The sequence below is a fragment of the Struthio camelus genome, chromosome 19 (assembly GCF_040807025.1).
Source record: "Struthio camelus isolate bStrCam1 chromosome 19, bStrCam1.hap1, whole genome shotgun sequence".
Classification (NCBI taxonomy): domain Eukaryota; kingdom Metazoa; phylum Chordata; class Aves; order Struthioniformes; family Struthionidae; genus Struthio; species Struthio camelus.
The window spans coordinates 7,710,669-7,731,024 of NC_090960.1; the positions used below are offsets into that span (position 1 = coordinate 7,710,669).

Consider the following 20,356-nt stretch of genomic DNA (forward strand, 5'->3'; position numbering starts at 1 on the left):
CAGTAGAGTTATGCTGAGCAGAGACGTTCCCGCTGTGGCTCTGTGCCCACTAAGTCGCAAGAGGCTCCTTCCTTCCCTAGAAGCCCAAGCGCTTCCCTCACCCTGCTGAGGGAAAGCATCTCGAAACATTACGAAGGGCCTCACCTGGCCAGCCACAGAAATGAGCCACGGGCCCCCATGGTGCTGCTGGGAGCACAAAGGGGAGGATATAAAGCACCCTGCCCTGAGACAGCACATAGTTAAAATGAGACACTGAAAGAAAACAACTCTGCACAAGGAACGGTTATTTTACATTACGTGTTCTTTTCCAGCTGTGTGTCTATACGGTGCCCAGTGTGAAAGAGCACGTGCCTGAGGTACGCAAATCTAGCGTACCTCTATAGTAATGCACAGAAGTAACAGTAATGCTTAGCATGTATCTGCTGTCCAAGAATCTCAAAAGCATCATAGACATAAGTTAACAACCTACATCCATGTCATTTCTTTTTAGTGCCAATGCCTTTCTCGGGAACGCTATCCAGCTGCTTTAATGAGGAGACTTCACTTTACTGACACACAGTGCCAGGTCGAGAGAGACCCTACATCCAGCTCACTCTGCCTTTGAAAATTTGCTTTGAGCCAGCCCCAACTGTGCACACAGCTTTAAGAATTGATGCGTTTCCACAAAAAGCTCCCATTCCAGACACGATGCAGAAGGAAACACAGAGAGATAAGGAAGTGATAAAAAACACACATGCACGCACACACAGAGGCCAATAGAGACAGGAAGGGTGGCTCGAACACAGGGCCTAACCATGCTCACGCTTATGGCATCTATTTCACTATTTTTAATTCAAAAGTGATTAGTCTCGGAAGTGAGACGTGGTTCAGAAATGGGACGCGGGTACATCGAGCTGGATGGAAACAGATGTCGAGATCAGCACAAGGGATAAACTCATGCATACCAAAAAAGGCAAGGTGGCACACCCCCTTGTGATCACAGGTTTTCACTGGGATCCTTTCTCACTCCTTCATGGGGGGATGCTTTTAGCTTTAGGGAGGACTGGCTAATGCTGTTTTCCCTCCCATCAGCCCATAATCCTGTACTAGCTTGTTTTAAGAAGTTGTCGAAAGGGCCCAGTTCTTATCCTTTGCTAAAGGATACAGTAGGGACCGCACTACAGGGAAGGCTGGAGTTGATCCTACTTATAGTGTTGTGCCAGATCAGAAAAGGCCAGGTATAGGGTGGAAGACAGGTTTCCTCTGTGAAGTCGGCTCTTTCACCTCGGCCAAATTCTTAGCAATATAAACACGAGAAAACAAAGTGAAAAATCCAAAGGGAAAAGCCTCACTATGTGAGCTCTAGATTCTAAATCTGAGGCGTTCCAGGCTATCTTTAGAGAAGACTGCTGTCAGGAAGTCCTGAGAAGAGACTAGACAAGCAGTCAAGAAAGGATGCCGAGGTCTCAAGCTACTCTATTATAAAACAAAGTCAGAGGAAAAATGGGGCTGACAATTCAAAGAAGAAATATGCAGAACCAAATTCAGCCCATAGGTTTTAGCAAAGTCCGACTTGGTGTGGGGGGGGGGTAATTTAAGTTACTGTCTTGGTACTTGGGCTCGGGAGACAAGGGACACTGCTCACTCACTTGCTGGCCAAGCAAGATTGAGGGGAGCGGAAAAACAAACCAACAAACAACACATCTCTTGTTGCCTGCTACTTTTAAATTCTCCTCCCTTAGTAGAAATAACTAGCGTTCTCTAGTCTTAATTGTTTCTAAGGCTGCAGTAGCTCATGCTTTGATTTCTTCCTGGCAAGTGATCTTCTGTAGAAGTAACAGATGATCTAGAAACAGTCTCCCATCACAACATGTCAGAAAGGAGGCACCCCAGTAATTGTAATCACTTTGTCACTTCATAAAGAAGAACCTTCACTTAATCTGTGTAAACATGGATATTTATTTTTTTAAAAAGAAAAGTAACAATTTATTTCTAGATAGAAAATGCTTCACGCTCCTGCTTTAGAGCACCTTTTTCCTTTAGATCCTCAAATAAAATAACCATTTTGCTCACCATTGAATCCAGCAGCCCATAAACCTGCAGCAGAAATTAAGAGAAGATAGTTACAGTGAAAATGCAATAGGAAATCTTGATGATAAGACTGACAGAACAGAGATGGCTTCTCATATGGGAGCACATACGCACGCAGACACACACAGTCACACAAACGTTGCCGCTTGCTAACAGATCTTAGCTCTAGTAATAACTTTTCTGGCTATGAAGTGTGTTTAACATTACCTGAGATACAATTAATTCTGCGGATCCCTCAAGAGTCTGCAAGCATGCTAAAGATATCCCAGACAGAAATCCTGCACGTGGCTACGTAATGGCTGGATTTATGTTAACAGATTTCAGGCTGAGATAAAGGACATCTTACCTTGTATTTCGCACTTACCTTGCTACAGAATCATGGGCAGATGTTTGTCAGTTTTCTGAAGTTAACAAAATGCTTACCTCTCCACCTAGCTTCATCATAAGCTTACGAGCAAAGAACAAGAAACAAGGACAGTTATAAGTTTTGGCCAGACTCACTTCAATATAAAGTTTTTCCTGGTATTTCCCAAACAAAACAGGGTCCACTGGCTCCTGATGTGGTTCTGCTGTATCTGTAACTACAGTTTCCACAGCTTGTGGTACCTCTTTCACCTCCTGGGATACATTGGAAGATTTTAGTTTTTTCTCATCTTTTAACTTTCTGCTGCTTGGATGTTCCTAGTCAGAGGAAGAAAAAAAGAGAAAAAACTGAAGACGTCACGCTGTCTCCAGAACCCAATGCGTAGTTTTTAATATGCATGCTAACACATACCTCCTTCTCTTTCCCTGATGTCTTTGTTCTTTTTTTGTCTTCTTTATCCTTACCACCAACTGACCTTTTCTCGTCTTTCTTAGCGGTTACTTTGTCTTCCTTTTCTCCTTTTACAAGTTGCTGTACTTCCACTGCAAAAGAAAGAATTCCAATAATCCAAAAGCGACACGTTCAAATTTAGAAAGACAAACCCACTACATCCATACAATGTAAATATATTATTTCCACAATGTATTTCCCTCTTTTTTGTTAATCTGAGCCATAATGCACCGAAAAAACCATGACTTTGAAAAGTACTTTGTTCAAATAAGGATTGAACAGGTCTAAAGCATACAGCAGAACAAGCTTATAAAACAGCTAATAACGATAGGGGTTTTTGGTTTAGTTTTGTGCAAGAACTAGGGCTAAATCTAGCCCAATTAAAAGGCATATTTGTTTTTATGATACCATACCACAGATCACAGTTAGTATCATGCAATGTACCATTTTTTCTGATACATTTCTGATAAAGACTTTGAGACGGGGAACTGCTAAAGTTGCCATTTCACCTGAAATTCACCAAGGTCTCTGGATTTCAAACTGTCCATAGAAACTGGTTGCCATGCTAAAACTACCATTTACCCATTTCCTCTGGAACAATGTCTGCACAGGTCTCCTTTTCAGGCATGCCAAGCAGGCACCTCAGCAACAGAGAGCGACTCACCAGACCATCTATTGTTTCACGCCACAACTGGAGACTGAGAAACAAAAGTATCAGAATCAGAAGGGAAACAGTACAGCAAATGTCCATTTTGGGAGTCGGAAGGGAGAGGCAGGGCCATCTTATTTTACCCTGTGCCCACGAATGAAGGCACCTTACAGCTAAGAAGAACTATTGCTCTGTCCAACTAACCCAACAAAATAGCACCTAATAGTTAAAAAGCTGTGTAGAGGGAAGCTAAATTGCTTTCCTGAGGTTAGAACCCTCCAAGGTCTCAATATTTTGCAAGTCAATGGGCTTGAATGAACCCAGAAATATTACCGTGAAACTAAGCCTCCTTCTCTTCAATACGACATGCCCGTGCTGGTGAATCTGCAGCAATCTGCTCTCTCTATATGCACACCAAGAGGTAGGTGCATCCTTCTCATATAGAAAGGACTAGAGACTGTTATGGTTACAGTGTTAAAGTCTGAGCAAAAACCAGACTGTACAAGAATACTGTAATCTGAGTATAACGGTAGACAAAATCACCCAATGGTTTTATAAATATAGCCTAGTATATTCTTGCAACAAATAATCTTGTATACGTCCCAAAAATTACAGGACTTTAATATTCGAAACGTATCTCCAGAATAAAGTGGCATCTGGGACCTAGACAGCTGCTCCAATTAACGTATAAAAACACAGTGCAGAGAAGATATCTAGATGACATAAAATTATCTGCTCTCTGAATCACAAAGCTTGCAATGGAGTTTGCTAAGGCTGTGGATCATAGAAGGCATTTACAAGGTTTGTCCTGCAAAGGTAACGCACCAGGTTTGATACAAAAGATCTGACTGAGTTGGCCTCTGTTTGACACATAGCTCCAGCGCTGCCTTATTGAGCTCGATCAGTGCTTCTTCTCGCTGCTCCTCCTCGGGGATTGACTGTATAGCCTGATGTAACAGAAAACACAGGGTCCATAGAGCACTTCCCAGTCCTCGTCCCCAGTCATCCAGACCCTGAACTCACTGGAGCACACCACGGCTGTCTTCCCGGACACCAGCCTGGAAACCAGGACATTTATGCACACAGGTGTGGCCTGCTGTACAGCTGGGATTTGGCCACGTGCATATGCGATCCAAGATCTGGGAAGCAATTCCAGATCCCCCACAGATAAGATTTATCCATAGCAAGCCCTTTTGCAACTTCAGAGGCACACTTAGTCCTTGTGCTGGAGAATGGGGATTCTGGTGAATTAAAGGGCTCAAAGTAAGGATTACTTACAAAGGCAGCTGAGAGGTTTCCAAGAGAGCACTGCAGAAAAACTGTGCTGGCAGAGACCAAACCACCCTTGCTTTAATGTAAGGAGGTCTGTATTTTATCCACAGCCTGTCATGAGTGCCCCCTTAGTACTCTGATGAATAGGAAGGACTCTCCAAGGAGAAGAGCCTTTGGAGAAGTCACAGGAGACTGTAGGATTAGCCTGCCCCCCTCCCAGCATTCAGTTCTAGGATGGCAGAAAGCTAATGGGGGAAGAGCTTAAAATAACTATTACTATTACATTGTCTGGCTCTCTTTTCTTCTTCACACAATAGCCCTCAAAGTCTCTCCTGGGAATCTCTTTACAAGAGCACTGAGGGTGTGGTCAGAAGAGACAAAATGCTTTTCTCTGACACACATAATAAATCATCTCTAACACACAGCACCTTGGAAGTAGACCTCTGGGTTGGGCTCACCCCGGAGCGTGCCAGGCTATTTGTAAGGAAAACGAAAATACCATTAACTTATTATAGAGCTAGAGGGAACAGGGACAACCACCTCCTTAAAGTGCTTGAAGGAAAGGTTCCATCCTGACTGGTTTGGTTCCTCCTCCTCCACATTCGTCATCTGACTCTGAGTTGCCTTGAGAGTGTTCTTCTGACTTAGAACCTCCTCTGTAGAGCTCTTCTGGGCAGGGAGAGCCTCTGAGATACTCTCCTCGTACCACATGTCCTCCACAGTGCTCTTCTGGCCTGAGGGCACTTCCTCCTCAAAGGCTGAAGGAGCAGCCACGTGCTGTCTCCACAGTTTATGGAGTTGTTTTACCACTTGATGTTGATAATGCAACTTTGATAACACGAGGAAAAAATGTAAAGAGAGAAATAAGTTATGCTTTTCCTCTCCAAGTCTAATTCTTAAAGCCACCAGGGCTGACTATGCCAGCCTCCAGAAACCCACGGATGCACCAGCCCTGCTGGTCTTCCTCCCCTGCTATTTCAGCTGTGTAGCCCATCAGATATGAAACTTCACCTCTGGATTCTTCTTGTGGAATAACTCTTCCTCTGTGACGTAGGCATCCACAGGAGATGGGGTGCGCTCTGGGGTCCGAATCCGGTCAAGAAGTTCCTTCAGACTCTCTTCCACTATAACAGCACCCTCTCGAGCAGCCAGGTCTGTCTGAGGCACCACAACAAGCACAACATGTCTGAGTTCCCATTCCATATACAAACTCATGAACAAACTGCCACACTAGTAACAACATATATACGTTATACAGGGTTACAACAACAAGAATAATTGCAAACCCCACTAAACAAAGCAAGGCTTACAATAGCTTTCCAAAGAAATACCACAAAAATCCCCCAGCAAAACTATACTTTTCAAAGCATGGTGTAATTTTCACTTTATACTTTAACAGATATTGTATTGTACGACATCCAGTCCCATCCCCGCTAGTAACTAATAAAATTCATCACCAAAGGAAAATTCATTTTTTAAAAAGGACTAACGTGAGCAATTTAGGAGACACAATCACATCTTTATTAACAACACTACAATAGACTGCGGAGTTGCTCTTCCATTTTATCTAGTAAACCTGATTAAGTATGTACAGATGTTTAGAAAATAAATCATCTCACTCTGGGCCCTAATTGCTTGGCAATAAAAATACCATGTCATCCACTCCCTCCCTTATCCTCTATTTGCATAGTAAGTTCAAAGCTCACAGTTCCCCAGTTACATGCTTGGTTACCTCCAGTTTCTCTCTGAGGTCAGCCAATTTATCCTCATACACAGCAATTCCCCAAAGGGAGACCTGCAGCAGAGCTCCTCCTAATAACAGCGGATGTGTCCTAAATTCCCAGGACTCACTGAAAATTCCTGCTTTCTCCGACTTGAAAAAAAATGCAAACTTCCTAGTTTCTCCAGGCAAAATGATACCTGCAATAACAAAGAAAATATATCAGTCTGTACAAAACTACCTGGTTAACCCAGTCCTTTTCCAAACACTCCCATGAGTCTTCTCCTCTCTTTTTGACGCTGTTTCCCTGTAGCTCTGCCGTTTATCACACTTTGTCCATCTATTGCTCCTTCCCGATTTACTCCCGTTCACCATGCTACTGAACTAGTATTTTCTCCATCGCACGCTCCTTTTACAGTGCGCTCAGTACTCTCAATGGGAGATTATGCAGTTTGCGATCAGAAAATGATTCACTTTTAGAAATTCCACCCATTTACATTCAGAGTAGGACCAGAATCCTTTTGTTTAAATCCCATGAAAGGGATCTGCCTCACACACTTTTTTGGTGTTAGTCAGCTCTGAGGCCCAGGGTCGCTTTCTAAGGAGAATCAGCCAGTAAGCTTGCTCTGCCATTAGTCAGACTCAGCAACTCCTGAACGCGTGCTCTCTGGTATATGTAACAAAGGTCTCACAGATCAGCAGTTCTCCTACCTGGTCTGGTATTAAAGTAAAAATACTGCATCCCCTTCTTTGTTTCTCTGAAGGGAATTTGCTGGGGAAGCCTCCTCCAGCTATACCAGATGGCAGCTGTGCCATCATTGCTCACTGTCAGGGAGCTTTCAGCTCTCTCACCAGCCACAATCTCAAAGGTGAGCCGAGCAGCAATGCCAATTTCATCCTACAAGGAAGGGGAAAGGACAAAGGTAACAATTTCTACTCTATCCGGTAAGATTTGTCTTGCCTGAAGTAATACTGCAAATATGGGGCTGAACCTTGGTAGGAAAACCTGTAAGGCAGGTCCGGCCAAGCTGTCATTATATAGAGCCCGGGAATCTGAGCTTCACACCACAGACACAGCAACTGCTTCTGCTTTGAGATCCCTCCAGAGCAAATATGGGGATACTCTATTATGCTCAGAATAAATCACTCATTCTCTGCCCTGGGAGTGATACTCATTGTACAGCTGTGACTTGGGAACTAAAGCAGGCTTAACTGACTAGACAATAAAAAGTTTATGTTTACCCTGTAAGAATTGGTGCTGTTGATCCAACGGGCAGGCTGGCCACAGAAATCTAAAGACGGACCCAGGACTGATTCTGGAACCACATCGGGATAGTCTGTAAAGGGGTCACTGCTAAACGAAACAACAGGCAGTGTTCTGTGGAGCAAAAATTCATTTTAAGATAGGGAAGAATCAAGGGGTTGTCACCCTGTAAGAAATAACTGCCTGATTAACGCTTCTGCACAGAGTCCTCTCTTTATGGACAAGCCCTGCAGATTTGGTTCCCCATAGTAAACAAACTCCACGTAGGGACTTGTCACCATCAAGGAGGACAGGACAGCCAGGACAATACAAAGAAGAACGATACCTGCCTAAGGAAGGCTGAGGGAATAAGGAGAAATGGCCCTAGGGTTGTACTGGGGTGGGGAGAAGAGGAAGACAAATAACTGATGGATGTGGAAGGCTGAAAAAGACAACCAGATGGAGATAATTTGGAGCAGAATCTCCACTCTGTCTGAAGTAAGCTCTAGAGCTACACAGAGGAAAGACAGGAGGAAGGGCCCCAAAAAACTTTTCTCTGATTCTTGCTCCTTAATCACAAGACCCCAAGGTAAAAAGGAACTGCTTTCTCTCTAAATCTGGTGGTTTTAAAGTTAAAACATGCCTTTTATCAGGCCCCAGTTGAGACTCCTCTCCATTCCGGATAAGGAAAGCTAAGGAAACCCTTACAGACTGATGGTGCATATCCAAAATTCCTTATTTCTATCATGAAGTACAACTTACAGGCTCTCAGGCTCTTCAGAGGTGGTGGAGTGTGAAAAAGGCTGTGTCGAGACAGATGTGAAAGGCTGGCCTTTACCAATCACCTCCAGTCCATCCAGATCCTGGACATAAAGAAAAATGACCAACTCGCAATTTTTCTTTTTATACAGAAGGGAAATTGGAATATTAGACTAACGTACCAATTCAATCAAGAACAAGTGAAGTTCAGGTGTCTTGCTCCTAGGACTGTTTCTAGATGCAGCCAACGAATGTTTAAGAGACAGGGGAAGGAATCTATTCTGGGTCTTCTGAGAATCCTCGGTAATTGCATTCCCCCCTACTAACGCTGCAAGCATGGAAAAGCTCCCTTCTCCACATCTTTCTCATTCCCACCACCAGGTTTCAGAAAGAAAAGCTGAGGCTCATTCATTTTTTTAAGAAGAGGGGCTACCTGTCTTCAGGAGAAGATTTTGAATGTATGTCTTCCAGGTCAGTAAAGATGTCTTCCTTCTGCCTTGAGGCACTAAATCAAAGTCCTGTATCAGCGCTCAGTGTTTTTTTATTGCCTAGGTCCTGGCAGCTGCATGCTGCTGGTTTGGGGTCCTATTCTGAGGCACCTAGCCTTTTCCGTGCATCACTTTGGGAGGCTGGACATCCCTTTCGTGGCTGTGATTCCCCTCTAGAATGTGAGAACTTCCAAGTACTGCATGGCTAAGTTCTAGATTCTTAATCCTTTCCCAGTTCCAGTCCCTAATCAATTTTACGTTACTCTATAGCCGGTAACAAGAGACTAGTGACAGAAACAACGCTCTTGCTCCTCCAGTCTTACTGGCTCATAAAAATCCAGCTCTTCTAGGATAGATTTTAGCTCTTGCCGTCGACGTTTCAGGAAAAGACTCTTATCCCAGGTTAGACGGAAAGGGGCCTTCTTTGGAGACTGCAAACCTGTGGAAATACCCATACAGGAGTTCACTGTCATACCCAAACACCTATTTATTTCATCCTCTGCCAAGCTCTGGTCTCATAGTGCTTTAAAGATTCAGCCCCTTTAGCATGAGCTTTATCGCAGCAACATCCTGGGCACGTCATAGAAGTTAGAGCAATATAGCCTTCCATGTAGTAAGTCTACCTCTGTAGTGACTTGAGGCCCAATTAAGGATGACTGGGAAGTACCTTGTGCTGCATCTATCAAAAGGGAAATGGTAATGCAAGCTTATGTATTGGTACGAGCCACTAAGTCATTCTGCTGCTCCACACTTATACCTCATTTCTGTGGTATGATCACTCTGAAATTCCCTTACCTGTTTCCATCCGGATAGTCTGAGATTTCCCCACATGAGTGATTGGCTCTGGGTAGCCACGTTCTCTTTGAGTCAGTGTCATCATCAGGCCAGTGAGTTCATCTCCAATACGCTCGGGCTGGCTCCAGAACTCACTCCCTCTTCGGTAGCCCTAGTGCAGAAAATAAGCCTCCCGCTGACACCTTCAGATACGTACAGCCTGCCTGTTAGTTTCCCAGGGACTAGACGGTAAAAAACAGAGAGTGTCTCACTCTGTTTAAAGGGATATTTTAAAAGTCCATAAATTAATCACTTTCCACAGAATAAGCCAAAATTTCTACTAGGCTGCTGTCAAAGACAAAATAAGACCTCCTCCTACCTAGTACCAGGGAAATACTGGCTAAATGAAGGCCTAATGATATAAAATAACGCCTCACATAGCACTTTCAAAGGATCTGCATCTATAAATATAAAAATTTAACTATAGGATACATTCATAATCCTCCTGCCTTACCCACAGACCTTTCTCAATGAGAATCCCTAAAATTCAAGCCTGAAGCCGTCAGATCTTTTTGGCCCTGGGACAGTAATTCCAGCACATACCCATGCCATCTCTCAAGTGCATGTCAGCCCATGGTGAGAATCCAGACATGGCACTTGCCCACGAACTGCAGTTCTTCAGTAAACACAGCTTTGCTTTCCTCTGACTAGTAGGAATAGCACAGCTCATGTTTTTATTTTCAAAATCACTGAAAGCTCTGCTTAAATTCTAGGCTGAAGGACTTAGAGTGACTTTGATAAGTATCTAATGACAGCTCTTCAGAGATGTTATTCACAGCACCAGTAGCTTAGCTCTTTCACAAGGGCATCGTAATCAGGATCCAGGGGAAGCGAGGCTCTCACCTTCCCAGGAAGCAGGGCAGGGAGACTACGGTCAATGAGGTCACGTTCTTCCTGGATTTGCCTGTAATCATCTGAGATGTTCATCAACAACTCATTCTCCGGCTTCTGAAGAATTTCTAACAACAAGGAAGACCAAACCATCAGCGCTGCCCCTCTCATGGGCATACCCTTTGCCATTACTGTTCTTCACTTGTAACCTCCCTACAACCATCCTCACCCAATCTGCTGTCCTACTCCAAGCCAGAGGCACCAGCTCATGTCCCCACAGCCTCCAGGACCATCTAGAGGCAGTAGCAGCACGGGGAGCTCTGGGAACGTGGGTCTAAACTGCAACAGCATTCATCCTAGTCTGCTATGACCATTACAACTTGTTGTGATGCCATCTAGCTCCCCCATTTCCACATAGAATGTCATACAATGAGGTCTCAGCTTTACTCACTTCCCAGATATTTCTCCTGCTTCTTCCTGATTTCCATATGATGATGCCAGTTCTGGAGAGCTTTGTGCTGTGATGGTGGGGTCTGATGAACCTTTTTCTTCTCTCCTCCCCATTTCTCTTTTAAAGCTGCTGCTATAACATCTTGAGGAGAATCCTCAATAAATTCTGCTCTCTGAAGAGAAAGAAAACATTAGATTAACCTCTGCACGCACACACTGCCACCACGACAAAAATGGGAGAGGGGAAAAGAAAAGAATTCTTCAGACTGATGGTACCTTTACCTAATCACTCCGAAGGGGAACAGAAATTGTGTATTAGGAGCGCACATAGAGATAGTGGAAGACTATCCGAGTGGCTGGACTCAGGCAATGGGGGTGTTGCATCACCGGTTCTTCCCACGCCAGCCTGACGCTGTCTGCAGAAGCTCAAACGGAAAAGAAAGCTTCTGCAATTCTTCCTTCCATGACCTACTCCCACGCACAGGGCTTCTAAACCTGCTGGTGCAGTTTCTCTGAAGCAAGCCCTTCCCACATGGTATAATGAGGCCGGGAAAACCACCTCTCAGGCCTGACCTGTTCCTGACAGGTGCTGAATTAAATCAAAAGGTACTGTACACACTGCACTCCACCTCTAGAAAAGCGTTGCACAGCAGCATTTTCATCACTTTGCAAACCAACCTGAGTGTTTCCCCTGGCTAAGGCTTCCCTCTTGAACTCCTGAAGGCTTCCTAAAACGTGATGAGGGAGAAGCTCTTCATAGCCATCAACCAATAGCTCTGGTCCTACAAAATAAAAAGTCAGAGTCAGGTCACTAAAGGTAGGTTTGCCTAAACCAAAAGTCAAAGGTAAGACAAGAAGCTGAATCCTACCAACAAAGCTCAGTGGTTTCCCAGTTGCCGTTGGAATAGCAGGATACGCTACTAGGAGCTGCACCTTCTTCTTTGTCTCTTTGGGTTGATGTTTTCGAACAAGGAATTTCCTCCTAACTGGAATTTTCTCAGCATCACGGGGAAGGTGCGGAGGATGGAGCTACAGAAAATAAACAGTAACAGCGCAGTTGGGCATGCACTGACCCATCTCCATTCCTTCAGATCTTTCTGGGATCAGCACAGAAACTACGTGACTCACATGGGGTCTGGGGAGCCCTATCTGTACGCTTTGTTCCTCCTCAAAGAGATGTGTTACATGACTGTATAGATACCAATTTAGTTACTGTCTTAATCCTCCTGACTGCTGTAAAATTGGGGTAGGGAAAAAGAGTTTAAATGGCTTTCTCGAGGATTTGCTGATGTATCTCTTGGTGTCAAACGCTTCTGCTCCCACAGGTGATAGTTACTAAACAACACATGCATCTCATGAGATAGGAACGTCAGAAGTGTAATTTTGAAGGCACAGGTGACTTATTCTTCCCTTTTAAAAGATCATTTAGTATTCCTTCGTGTTTAGGAACTGAGCCTGATGATCTGACAAGTCATAAGAAGCAGGACAGACAAAATGGAATGAACTCCAAGGGTTTGCTTTGGTTCAAATAAATGTTCAGGACCCTCTGTTAAACACGCACACAAAAAGGAAAGGAAGCTGTTTCTCTTAGTAAAAATACATACTTTCTCCAGGTCCTCCACCTTAATTGCAAGCGCTTGGATTTCATCTCCTTGCAGAACACAGGGAACAGGCTCAGGCTCTTCTGCAATTGTTGGGGAGGACACTTCAAATGCTTTTACCTTCTTCTTGTCTGAAAGACAAGTGAAATGACCTCTTCCTCAGTCTCCCAAGGAAACCCCATCTTCCTCTTTCAGTCTGGCTTCAAGTCATTTTCAGCTGAACTGCTTTTTCAGGGTTGCATGGAACAATCAACTCAGCACCCCTAATACCTAGAAAATCAAATTCTGAGAAGCTACAGAACCAGAGTGAGTCACTGAGTGAGAGAGATTCAACTGTCTTATACCCTTTACTCAAGATGAGACACAATGAATTAGTTGCAAACACCATAGCTATGCGTAGCAGAATGAATTCCAGGAGTTTCCTACTCCGGTTTCAAATGCAAGCACACAGCTTCAGGGCAGAGTCGTACTACATTACGGTCACTAAGCAAAGCTCAGTTATATTTACAAAATTAACAGCTCTTCAGTATATACTAAATAGCAAAAAGATCTTCAGAACCATTTGCTGATTGCCACAGTGGTATTCATCAGCATGGACAACCGCAAGGCAGGGAACCAGCTGAAGGCAATCATGTATCAGTTTTCTTTCTCCCGCCTCTCTTAACCTGTAAATCCTTCCAGCTAGGACCGTCTTTTCGAAAGACGCAACACGGAGGCTTTACAGTTAAAAAATAAATAAAGAACACCAACTGCGCTGCTAAGTGGCTACTAATAACTGCCTGTGATATACAGGACAGATATTTTTGTAACGGCAGAGATCACGGAGTGAGTCCTGCGACCCGGTGGGTGCCACGGGCCGGGCGCAGCCTCCCCACGCCGGGGTCGGGGCCGGGGCTCAGCCGCGACGCGACGCCCCGGGCCGGGCCGGGCCCGCAGCCGCCCGCGGCGCCCCGGGGCCTCCCCGCGGCCCAGCGCCCGGGCCCGGCCGGCCCCTACCCGGCGGGGTTTTGACGCGAGACTCCTTCTTGGTCGGCTGGGCCGAGTCGGTGGCCGGGGCGAACGCGGAGACCCGGCGGCCCCGCGTCTCCTTCTTCGAGCCGCGGCCGGGCGGCGGCAGCATCCCGCAGGCCGCCGGGCGCCATGGCAACGGCGGCGGGGCGCCACCGCGCGCCTAGAGAGGCGCCTCCTGGCCACTCTGCTACCGCTTCCGGAGAGTGCTGGCGGACCTCCCGCTGCGCGCATGCGCCCGCCTCCCGGCCGCCGAGAAGAGGCCCCGCCGCCGGGTGGAGGCCCCGCGCGTGCGCAGTGCGGGAGGGCGCCGCGCTGTCCCGGCGGCCCGGCCCGGTCCCCGGAGCGCCGCAGGCCGCCGCGGGCGAGACGGTGGCGCCACGCGGGTCCCCGCCGCCGCCCTCCCGCCTGGGGGGGCTCAGCGCCGGCCCGGGCCTCCGGCCGTGCGCCCCTGCAGCGCCCCGCCGTGTCGCCCCGCCATGCCATCCCATGTCGCCCTGCCGTGTCGCCGCCATGGCACCTCACCTCGTGGCCCTGCCGTGTCACCCCGCCGTGTCACCCCGCCATGCCATCCCGCCATGTCACCCCATGTCGCCCTGCCCTGTCACCCCGCAGTGTTGCCCTGCCGTGCTGCCCCACCATGCCACCCCGTCGCAGCACCTCGCCACGCAGCGGTGGCGGCCAGCGGGGTGCCGGGCTGCAGCGCCACATGCGCGTGGCCCCAGGGCCCCCACATGCACCCCCCCACCCCAGTGCAACGCCCAGGGGCTCCTCGTGCACCCCCCCGACATGTGCAAGACCTGGGGAACCCCACGTGCAACCTCAGCCGCAGCACAAGGGACAGGCACCCCGTGTGGGTGCCCTCTACGGGTGCAAGCACGCGGTCTCCCAAGTGCCCCCTCGCCCCGCACATGGGCAAGCCCCGGCCCCGCGTGTGTGGCCTGGTCCCCACTCATGTGCACGTAGCCCCCAGCCCCGCACCACCTCCCTGCGCCCATAACCCCTGTGTGCACCCTGCACCCAGCCCTGCACCCTTCTGCACACCTAGCCCTGCATCCACGGCCTCTGTGTGCACCCAGCCCTGCACCCGCCGAGCATCCCGCACCCGTCCCTGCACCCTCTGTGCACCCCGCGCCCAGCCCTGTCCCCATCCCTGCACCCTGCACCCAGCCCTGCACCCGCCGAGCATCCCGCACCTGTCCCTGCACCCTCTGTGCACCCCACGCCCAGCCTTGTCCTGGCTCCTTGCACCCTGCACCCAGCCCTGCACCCGCCGAGCATCCCGCACCCGTCCCTGCACCCTCTGTGCACCCCACGCCCAGCCCTGCCCTGGCTCCTTGCACCCTGCACCCAGCCCTGCACCCGCCGAGCATCCCGCACCCGTCCCTGCACCCTCTGTGCACCCCGCGCCCAGCCCTGCCCTGGCTCCTTGCACCCTGCACCCAGCCCTGCACCCGCCGAGCATCCCGCACCCGTCCCTGCACCCTCTGTGCACCCCGCGCCCAGCCCTGCCCTGGCTCCTTGCACCCCGCGCCCAGCCCTGCCCCCGTCCCTGCACCCTGCACCCAGCCCTGCACCCGCCGAGCATCCCGCACCCGTCCCTGCACCCTCTGTGCACCCCACGCCCAGCCCTGTCCCCGTCCCTGCACCCTGCACCCAGCCCTGCACCCGCCGAGCATCCCGCACCCGTCCCTGCACCCTCTGTGCACCCCACGCCCAGCCCTGTCCCCATCCCTGCACCCTGCACCCAGCCCTGCACCCACCGAGCATCCCGCACCCGTCCCTGCACCCTCTGTGCACCCCGCGCCCAGCCCTGCCCTGGCTCCTTGCACCCTGCACCCAGCCCTGCACCCGCCGAGCATCCCGCACCCGTCCCTGCACCCTCTGTGCACCCCGCGCCCAGCCTTGTCCTGGCTCCTTGCACCCTGCACCCAGCCCTGCACCCGTTGAGCATCCCGCACCCGTCCCTGCACCCTCTGTGCACCCCGCGCCCAGCCCTGCCCTGGCTCCTTGCACCCTGCACCCAGCCCTGCACCCGCCGAGCATCCCGCACCCGTCCCTGCACCCTCTGTGCACCCCGCGCCCAGCCCTGCCCTGGCTCCTTGCACCCTGCACCCAGCCCTGCACCCGCCGAGCATCCCGCACCCGTCCCTGCACCCTCTGTGCACCCCGCGCCCAGCCCTGCCCTGGCTCCTTGCACCCTGCACCCAGCCCTGCACCCGCCGAGCATCCCGCACCCGTCCCTGCACCCTCTGTGCACCCCGCGCCCAGCCCTGTCCCCGTCCCTGCACCCTGCACCCAGCCCTGCACCCACCGAGCATCCCGCACCCGTCCCTGCACCCTCTGTGCACCCCGCGCCCAGCCCTGTCCCCGTCCCTGCACCCTGCACCCAGCCCTGCACCCGCCGAGCATCCCGCACCCGTCCCTGCACCCTCTGTGCACCCCGCGCCCAGCCCTGCCCTGGCTCCTTGCACCCTGCACCCAGCCCTGCACCCGCCGAGCATCCCGCACCCGTCCCTGCACCCTCTGTGCACCCCACGCCCAGCCTTGTCCTGGCTCCTTGCACCCTGCACCCAGCCCTGCACCCGCTGAGCATCCCGCACCCGTCCCTGCACCCTCTGTGCACCCCGCGCCCAGCCCTGTCCCCATCCCTGCACCCTGCACCCAGCCCTGCACCCGCCGAGCATCCCGCACCTGTCCCTGCACCCTCTGTTCACCCCACGCCCAGCCTTGTCCTGGCTCCTTGCACCCTGCACCCAGCCCTGCACCCGCCGAGCATCCCGCACCTGTCCCTGCACCCTCTGTTCACCCCACGCCCAGCCTTGTCCTGGCTCCTTGCACCCTGCACCCAGCCCTGCACCCGTTGAGCATCCCGCACCCGTCCCTGCACCCTCTGTGCACCCCGCGCCCAGCCCTGCCCTGGCTCCTTGCACCCTGCACCCAGCCCTGCACCCGCCGAGCATCCCGCACCCGTCCCTGCACCCTCTGTGCACCCCACGCCCAGCCCTGTCCCCGTCCCTGCACCCTGCACCCAGCCCTGCACCCGCCGAGCATCCCGCACCCGTCCCTGCACCCTCTGTGCACCCCGCGCCCAGCCCTGTCCCCGTCCCTGCACCATGCACCCAGCCCTGCACCCGCCGAGCATCCCGCACCCGTCCCTGCACCCTCTGTGCACCCCGCGCCCAGCCCTGCCCTGGCTCCTTGCACCCTGCACCCGCGGCCCTCGTGCACCCCCCAGCAGTGACGCCCTGGGCAGGGGACATGCCCAAAGGCTCCCGGCGCTGCCCCTCGCGCCCGCCCTGCACAGCCCGCGGCTGCGCCCAGCTCTGGCCAGCGCCGCGGCGCTCGCCCCGGCCGCCGGCTCCCTCGGGGCTCAGGTGCCCTCTGCCGCCGCGGCTGGGACGGGCTGCGCCCGCTAAATCTCTGCCTGCCAAGCAGAGCTCGGTGCAGCGAAGCGTCAGCCTCCTGCCCTATCAGATCCCATTTTCTGGGCCTTCGGGCCTCCAAGCGCAGCTCGGCTGAAGCCGGTGGGTTTGGGGAGAAAGGCCACGCGCAGCACGGCCTTTGGCCTGACGCCGGTAAAGGAGCTGGCCCGGCCGCTGCGCCGTCGTCCGGGGTTTTGTTTGCTAGAGGAATCGTCCCTCCTGCTGCAAGCTCAACGTGGAGCTGCTCCAGCTTGCAGGAGTCCGGGGCAGGAAACGACGGCTCCCGGCCCGCTTTGCGCCAGGCCAGGCGATCAGCTGCCCTTGCCGAGGGCAAAACCGCTGCAGAGGCGGCTGCCCGCAGCGGCGGTCGGAGCAGAACCGGGCGCGAGCGGGGCCGGGAGGACACGGCCCGGCCAGGGCACAGGGCGGCAGCTGGGAAAGGAAGAGAACGGAAAAGAGGGGACAGAGAGAGAGAGGAAAGCCCGAACGCTGTCCCTTCGCGATGCCGGCGGCTCTGCTGGGCTGGCCGGGCCCCAAGGCACCGTGGGGAAGGCGGTTACTGGGAGCGACATCCTTTCCTGACCGCCGTCCCCACCTGCGTTGCCCCAACGCGACTCCTGCCGCCGCCGCCGCTCCGGGATCCCGCGGTTTCTCACGGGCAGAGCCCCAGCAAGCCGGGCCCTTTCTGCAGGGCTGCCGCGGGAAGAGGGCTTTCCAGGCTGTCGACCGCCGCCGCCGTGCCTCAGCTCCGGGCTGGGCAAAGCCAGTAGTGGCGTTCAAGGACTTTCTTTTTTTTTTTTTTTTTTTTTTTTTTCCAATTTGCTCTATTAATAGAAGTGGAGAAGTGAAAAATATCTATGACAAAGGGAGGGAAAAATCCTTGCTGCAGCTTCCTGTTTCCAGGCCGGAGCGCGGGTGACTAAAAGCACCTCTGATGTAACGCTCGCCTTGCTGTGCCTGCCTGGAAGATCTCCACCCTCTGCCAGGAGTTTCCAAGCTTGCAGCGAGCTCTATAAGAGTGCGACGCAGGTCTGGGAAACCGTAGTCCTGGAGCCTGCATATGACCTTGTACTCTGAGACCATGCTGCAAGCTGCGATGCTCATCCTTTCACCCTCTGTGAGTATTTGCAGAGAGCTGGGTGGCTGGGGAGGACAACATCTTGCTGGGGCTTCAGTAGGCAAGCTTCTCCTTCAAAGTGCTTGATGGGGAAGGAGAGCTCAGGACCCCAGTAATAGGATGGTACTAGAGTACTTAGCTCTAGCTTACTGCTTCGAATCGGGGTTAGGGAATTAGCAACAGGGCACTGCTACCTTGCCACACATGATGGGAGGGCAAGGATGGCTAAAGCTTTCAGTTTCCTGAAGCATATCTGTCTCAAAAAGCCTCCAACACGGCCATGAGACTTCTCGAAAGGCCTCCTGGTAGGCAAGGGCTGAACGAGGCCAGGGCAGTAATGGAGCAGCGGCATGGGGATGGCACGGGGAAAGGGGTTCAGCTGCCAACTGCTTTGCGGGGAAGGACAGCGCCGGCGCCGAGCCCCTCGGCTTGCAGGACGCTTCTTTGGCAAAAACGTTCTGCTGCGGCTTGTAACTGCGGACGGTATGGTTCTCCACCTCTGGGAGAAACACTCTGCTCTAAGGAGCAGGGCACCTGGACTTTGGTTTCGGCTGAAAAGCACACACAGAGCAACTCCTCGTGAGCGAGTCTTCTTCTGGGCTGCACAGCTTGGAGCTGCCAGGAGCGCAGACGGGGCTTGAGCTGCGCGTCTGTATCTCAGCGTGCTGCTTGTAACCAGTTCTTGGTGTGTTTATTGGCAGTTTGTCTACCTATGCAAACCAGAGCAGATTGCACTTTCACTTCCTACAAGCAAGCTACAGGGACTCCAAATGCGAGTAAGTACACAGTGCACTTCTGGAGAATGCAAAGACTGTACAACGGATAAAGGTATCAAATAGGAACCAGAGGAGAAACTCCTCTTACTGAAAGACATCTTGTCCCACACAGGGGTTCATACTGTGAGAGGCAAAGGAAGGTAGAAAGTCCTTTCTTAGACATCAGGACTAGAGATCCATCGCATCTCCAAGGAGATCGCTGAGTGCAATTACTGTAATGCAGCACAACGGTTCTTCCTATTAAAAGCTTTAAAAGGAATCCTAAAACCAGGGCAGTGAAGAGACTCAAATTTTGCTTGCACACATCAGACTTACCCCCAGGGTGATGCCCAGTAGGACAGAAAGAAGCCAGTGTACATGCTGACGCCAGCCCCAAGAGCAGTTTGGGCAAGGTGGAGACACGATATGGAAAGGCAACAGCACTGTGGGCCCAAATCTTCAGGGTCTGACGCTAACAGTCTTGTGTTTCTTTCAGAAACCAAACGCGAGCCATGGCTCTTTTTCCCAATTGGTCTGCTTCCATGGGTAGAGCCCACAGCCCAGCTGGGAGATCCGATATCAACAGAGGCCTCGCTGACACTTTGTCTCTCTCCCCTTTCCACCATTTCTCCCCGTGTACTGGAGAAAGCACCACCCTGAACGTCGAGGCCCCGCCGCTAGCAGTGTTTGGGAAGCGTGGAGAACAAAGAAAGCAGGAGGGGAGATGGATGGGAGAGTTCGTGACACAGCGTGAGCAGCAATGTTATCCGCTCTCCAGCTGGAGTGGGACACTTCAGCTGGGAAGGCAGGGGAGCTCTGCTCTTCACCTTCTCAATGTAGTGTTTCATGGTTGGGAGGTACCAAATAACTCCCGTAAAAACACTGTCCCAGGTATGTTCTGCTTTATACTTCTGATGGGACAGGAAGTTTGGTATTTCTGTAATGTTTGCTGTCCTATCTTGTTCAAAACAATAAAGAACACTAAACCTATTTTGGAAAAGTTTCTTTTTGTGGTTCAGAATGCCCATGAGAGGCCTGGGAACAGCACTACCTTTTTCCAGACAGCTCCTGGGAGCCACTTCCCATTCAAAGCCTCACTCTGCAGAGCTCCTGTTCTTTATTTCAGGAGTTTCATACCTGCTGTGTCATTTGACTGGGCTGTTTTAGATGACCTAAGAGACCCTAGAATCCAAGCAGAGAAGACTTGCCCTACCCTGGGAAGCCAGGCAAGGCTATTATGACCTACAACATCAGTTGTGCTCTTCTGGAGCGTCAGGGCCACAAAGCCCTCTGAAATGGCTGCAGCCAAATTGGTCAAAT

At 51.3% G+C, this 20,356-nt stretch overlaps 1 protein-coding gene and 1 long non-coding RNA gene across 5 annotated transcripts; one reads left to right on the forward strand and one right to left on the reverse strand.

The window, feature by feature from the left end:
- Positions 1-1,920: 1,920 nt before the first annotated feature.
- Positions 1,921-13,910, reverse strand: MYCBPAP (MYCBP associated protein). Of its 4 annotated transcripts, none has more exons than XM_068913711.1 (19): positions 13,728-13,910; positions 12,735-12,862; positions 12,000-12,159; positions 11,809-11,912; positions 11,132-11,303; positions 10,693-10,808; positions 9,811-9,961; positions 9,339-9,454; positions 8,531-8,631; positions 7,768-7,879; positions 7,237-7,423; positions 6,538-6,725; positions 5,817-5,963; positions 5,346-5,633; positions 4,359-4,480; positions 3,467-3,582; positions 2,846-2,976; positions 2,572-2,751; positions 1,921-2,076 (listed from the first exon to the last, which is right to left on the reverse strand). In XM_068913711.1, exons 1-19 carry the CDS (start codon positions 13,849-13,851, stop codon positions 1,972-1,974), a joined length of 2,748 nt encoding a protein of 915 aa, XP_068769812.1. In that variant the 5' UTR covers positions 13,852-13,910; the 3' UTR covers positions 1,921-1,971. The 4 variants fall into 4 exon arrangements, with proteins under 4 accessions (XP_068769812.1, XP_068769810.1, XP_068769811.1 ...); XM_068913709.1 differs by having other exon boundaries at positions 7,768-7,903; positions 13,728-13,909; XM_068913710.1 differs by lacking the exon at positions 1,921-2,076 and having other exon boundaries at positions 2,322-2,751.
- A 3,296-nt stretch (positions 13,911-17,206) lies between these two features.
- LOC138061581 (uncharacterized) lies at positions 17,207-20,026 on the forward strand. Its single transcript, XR_011135422.1, has 3 exons — positions 17,207-18,281; positions 18,983-19,057; positions 19,533-20,026. It is a non-coding gene; the product is annotated as an uncharacterized lncRNA (long non-coding RNA).
- Positions 20,027-20,356: the final 330 nt, after the last annotated feature.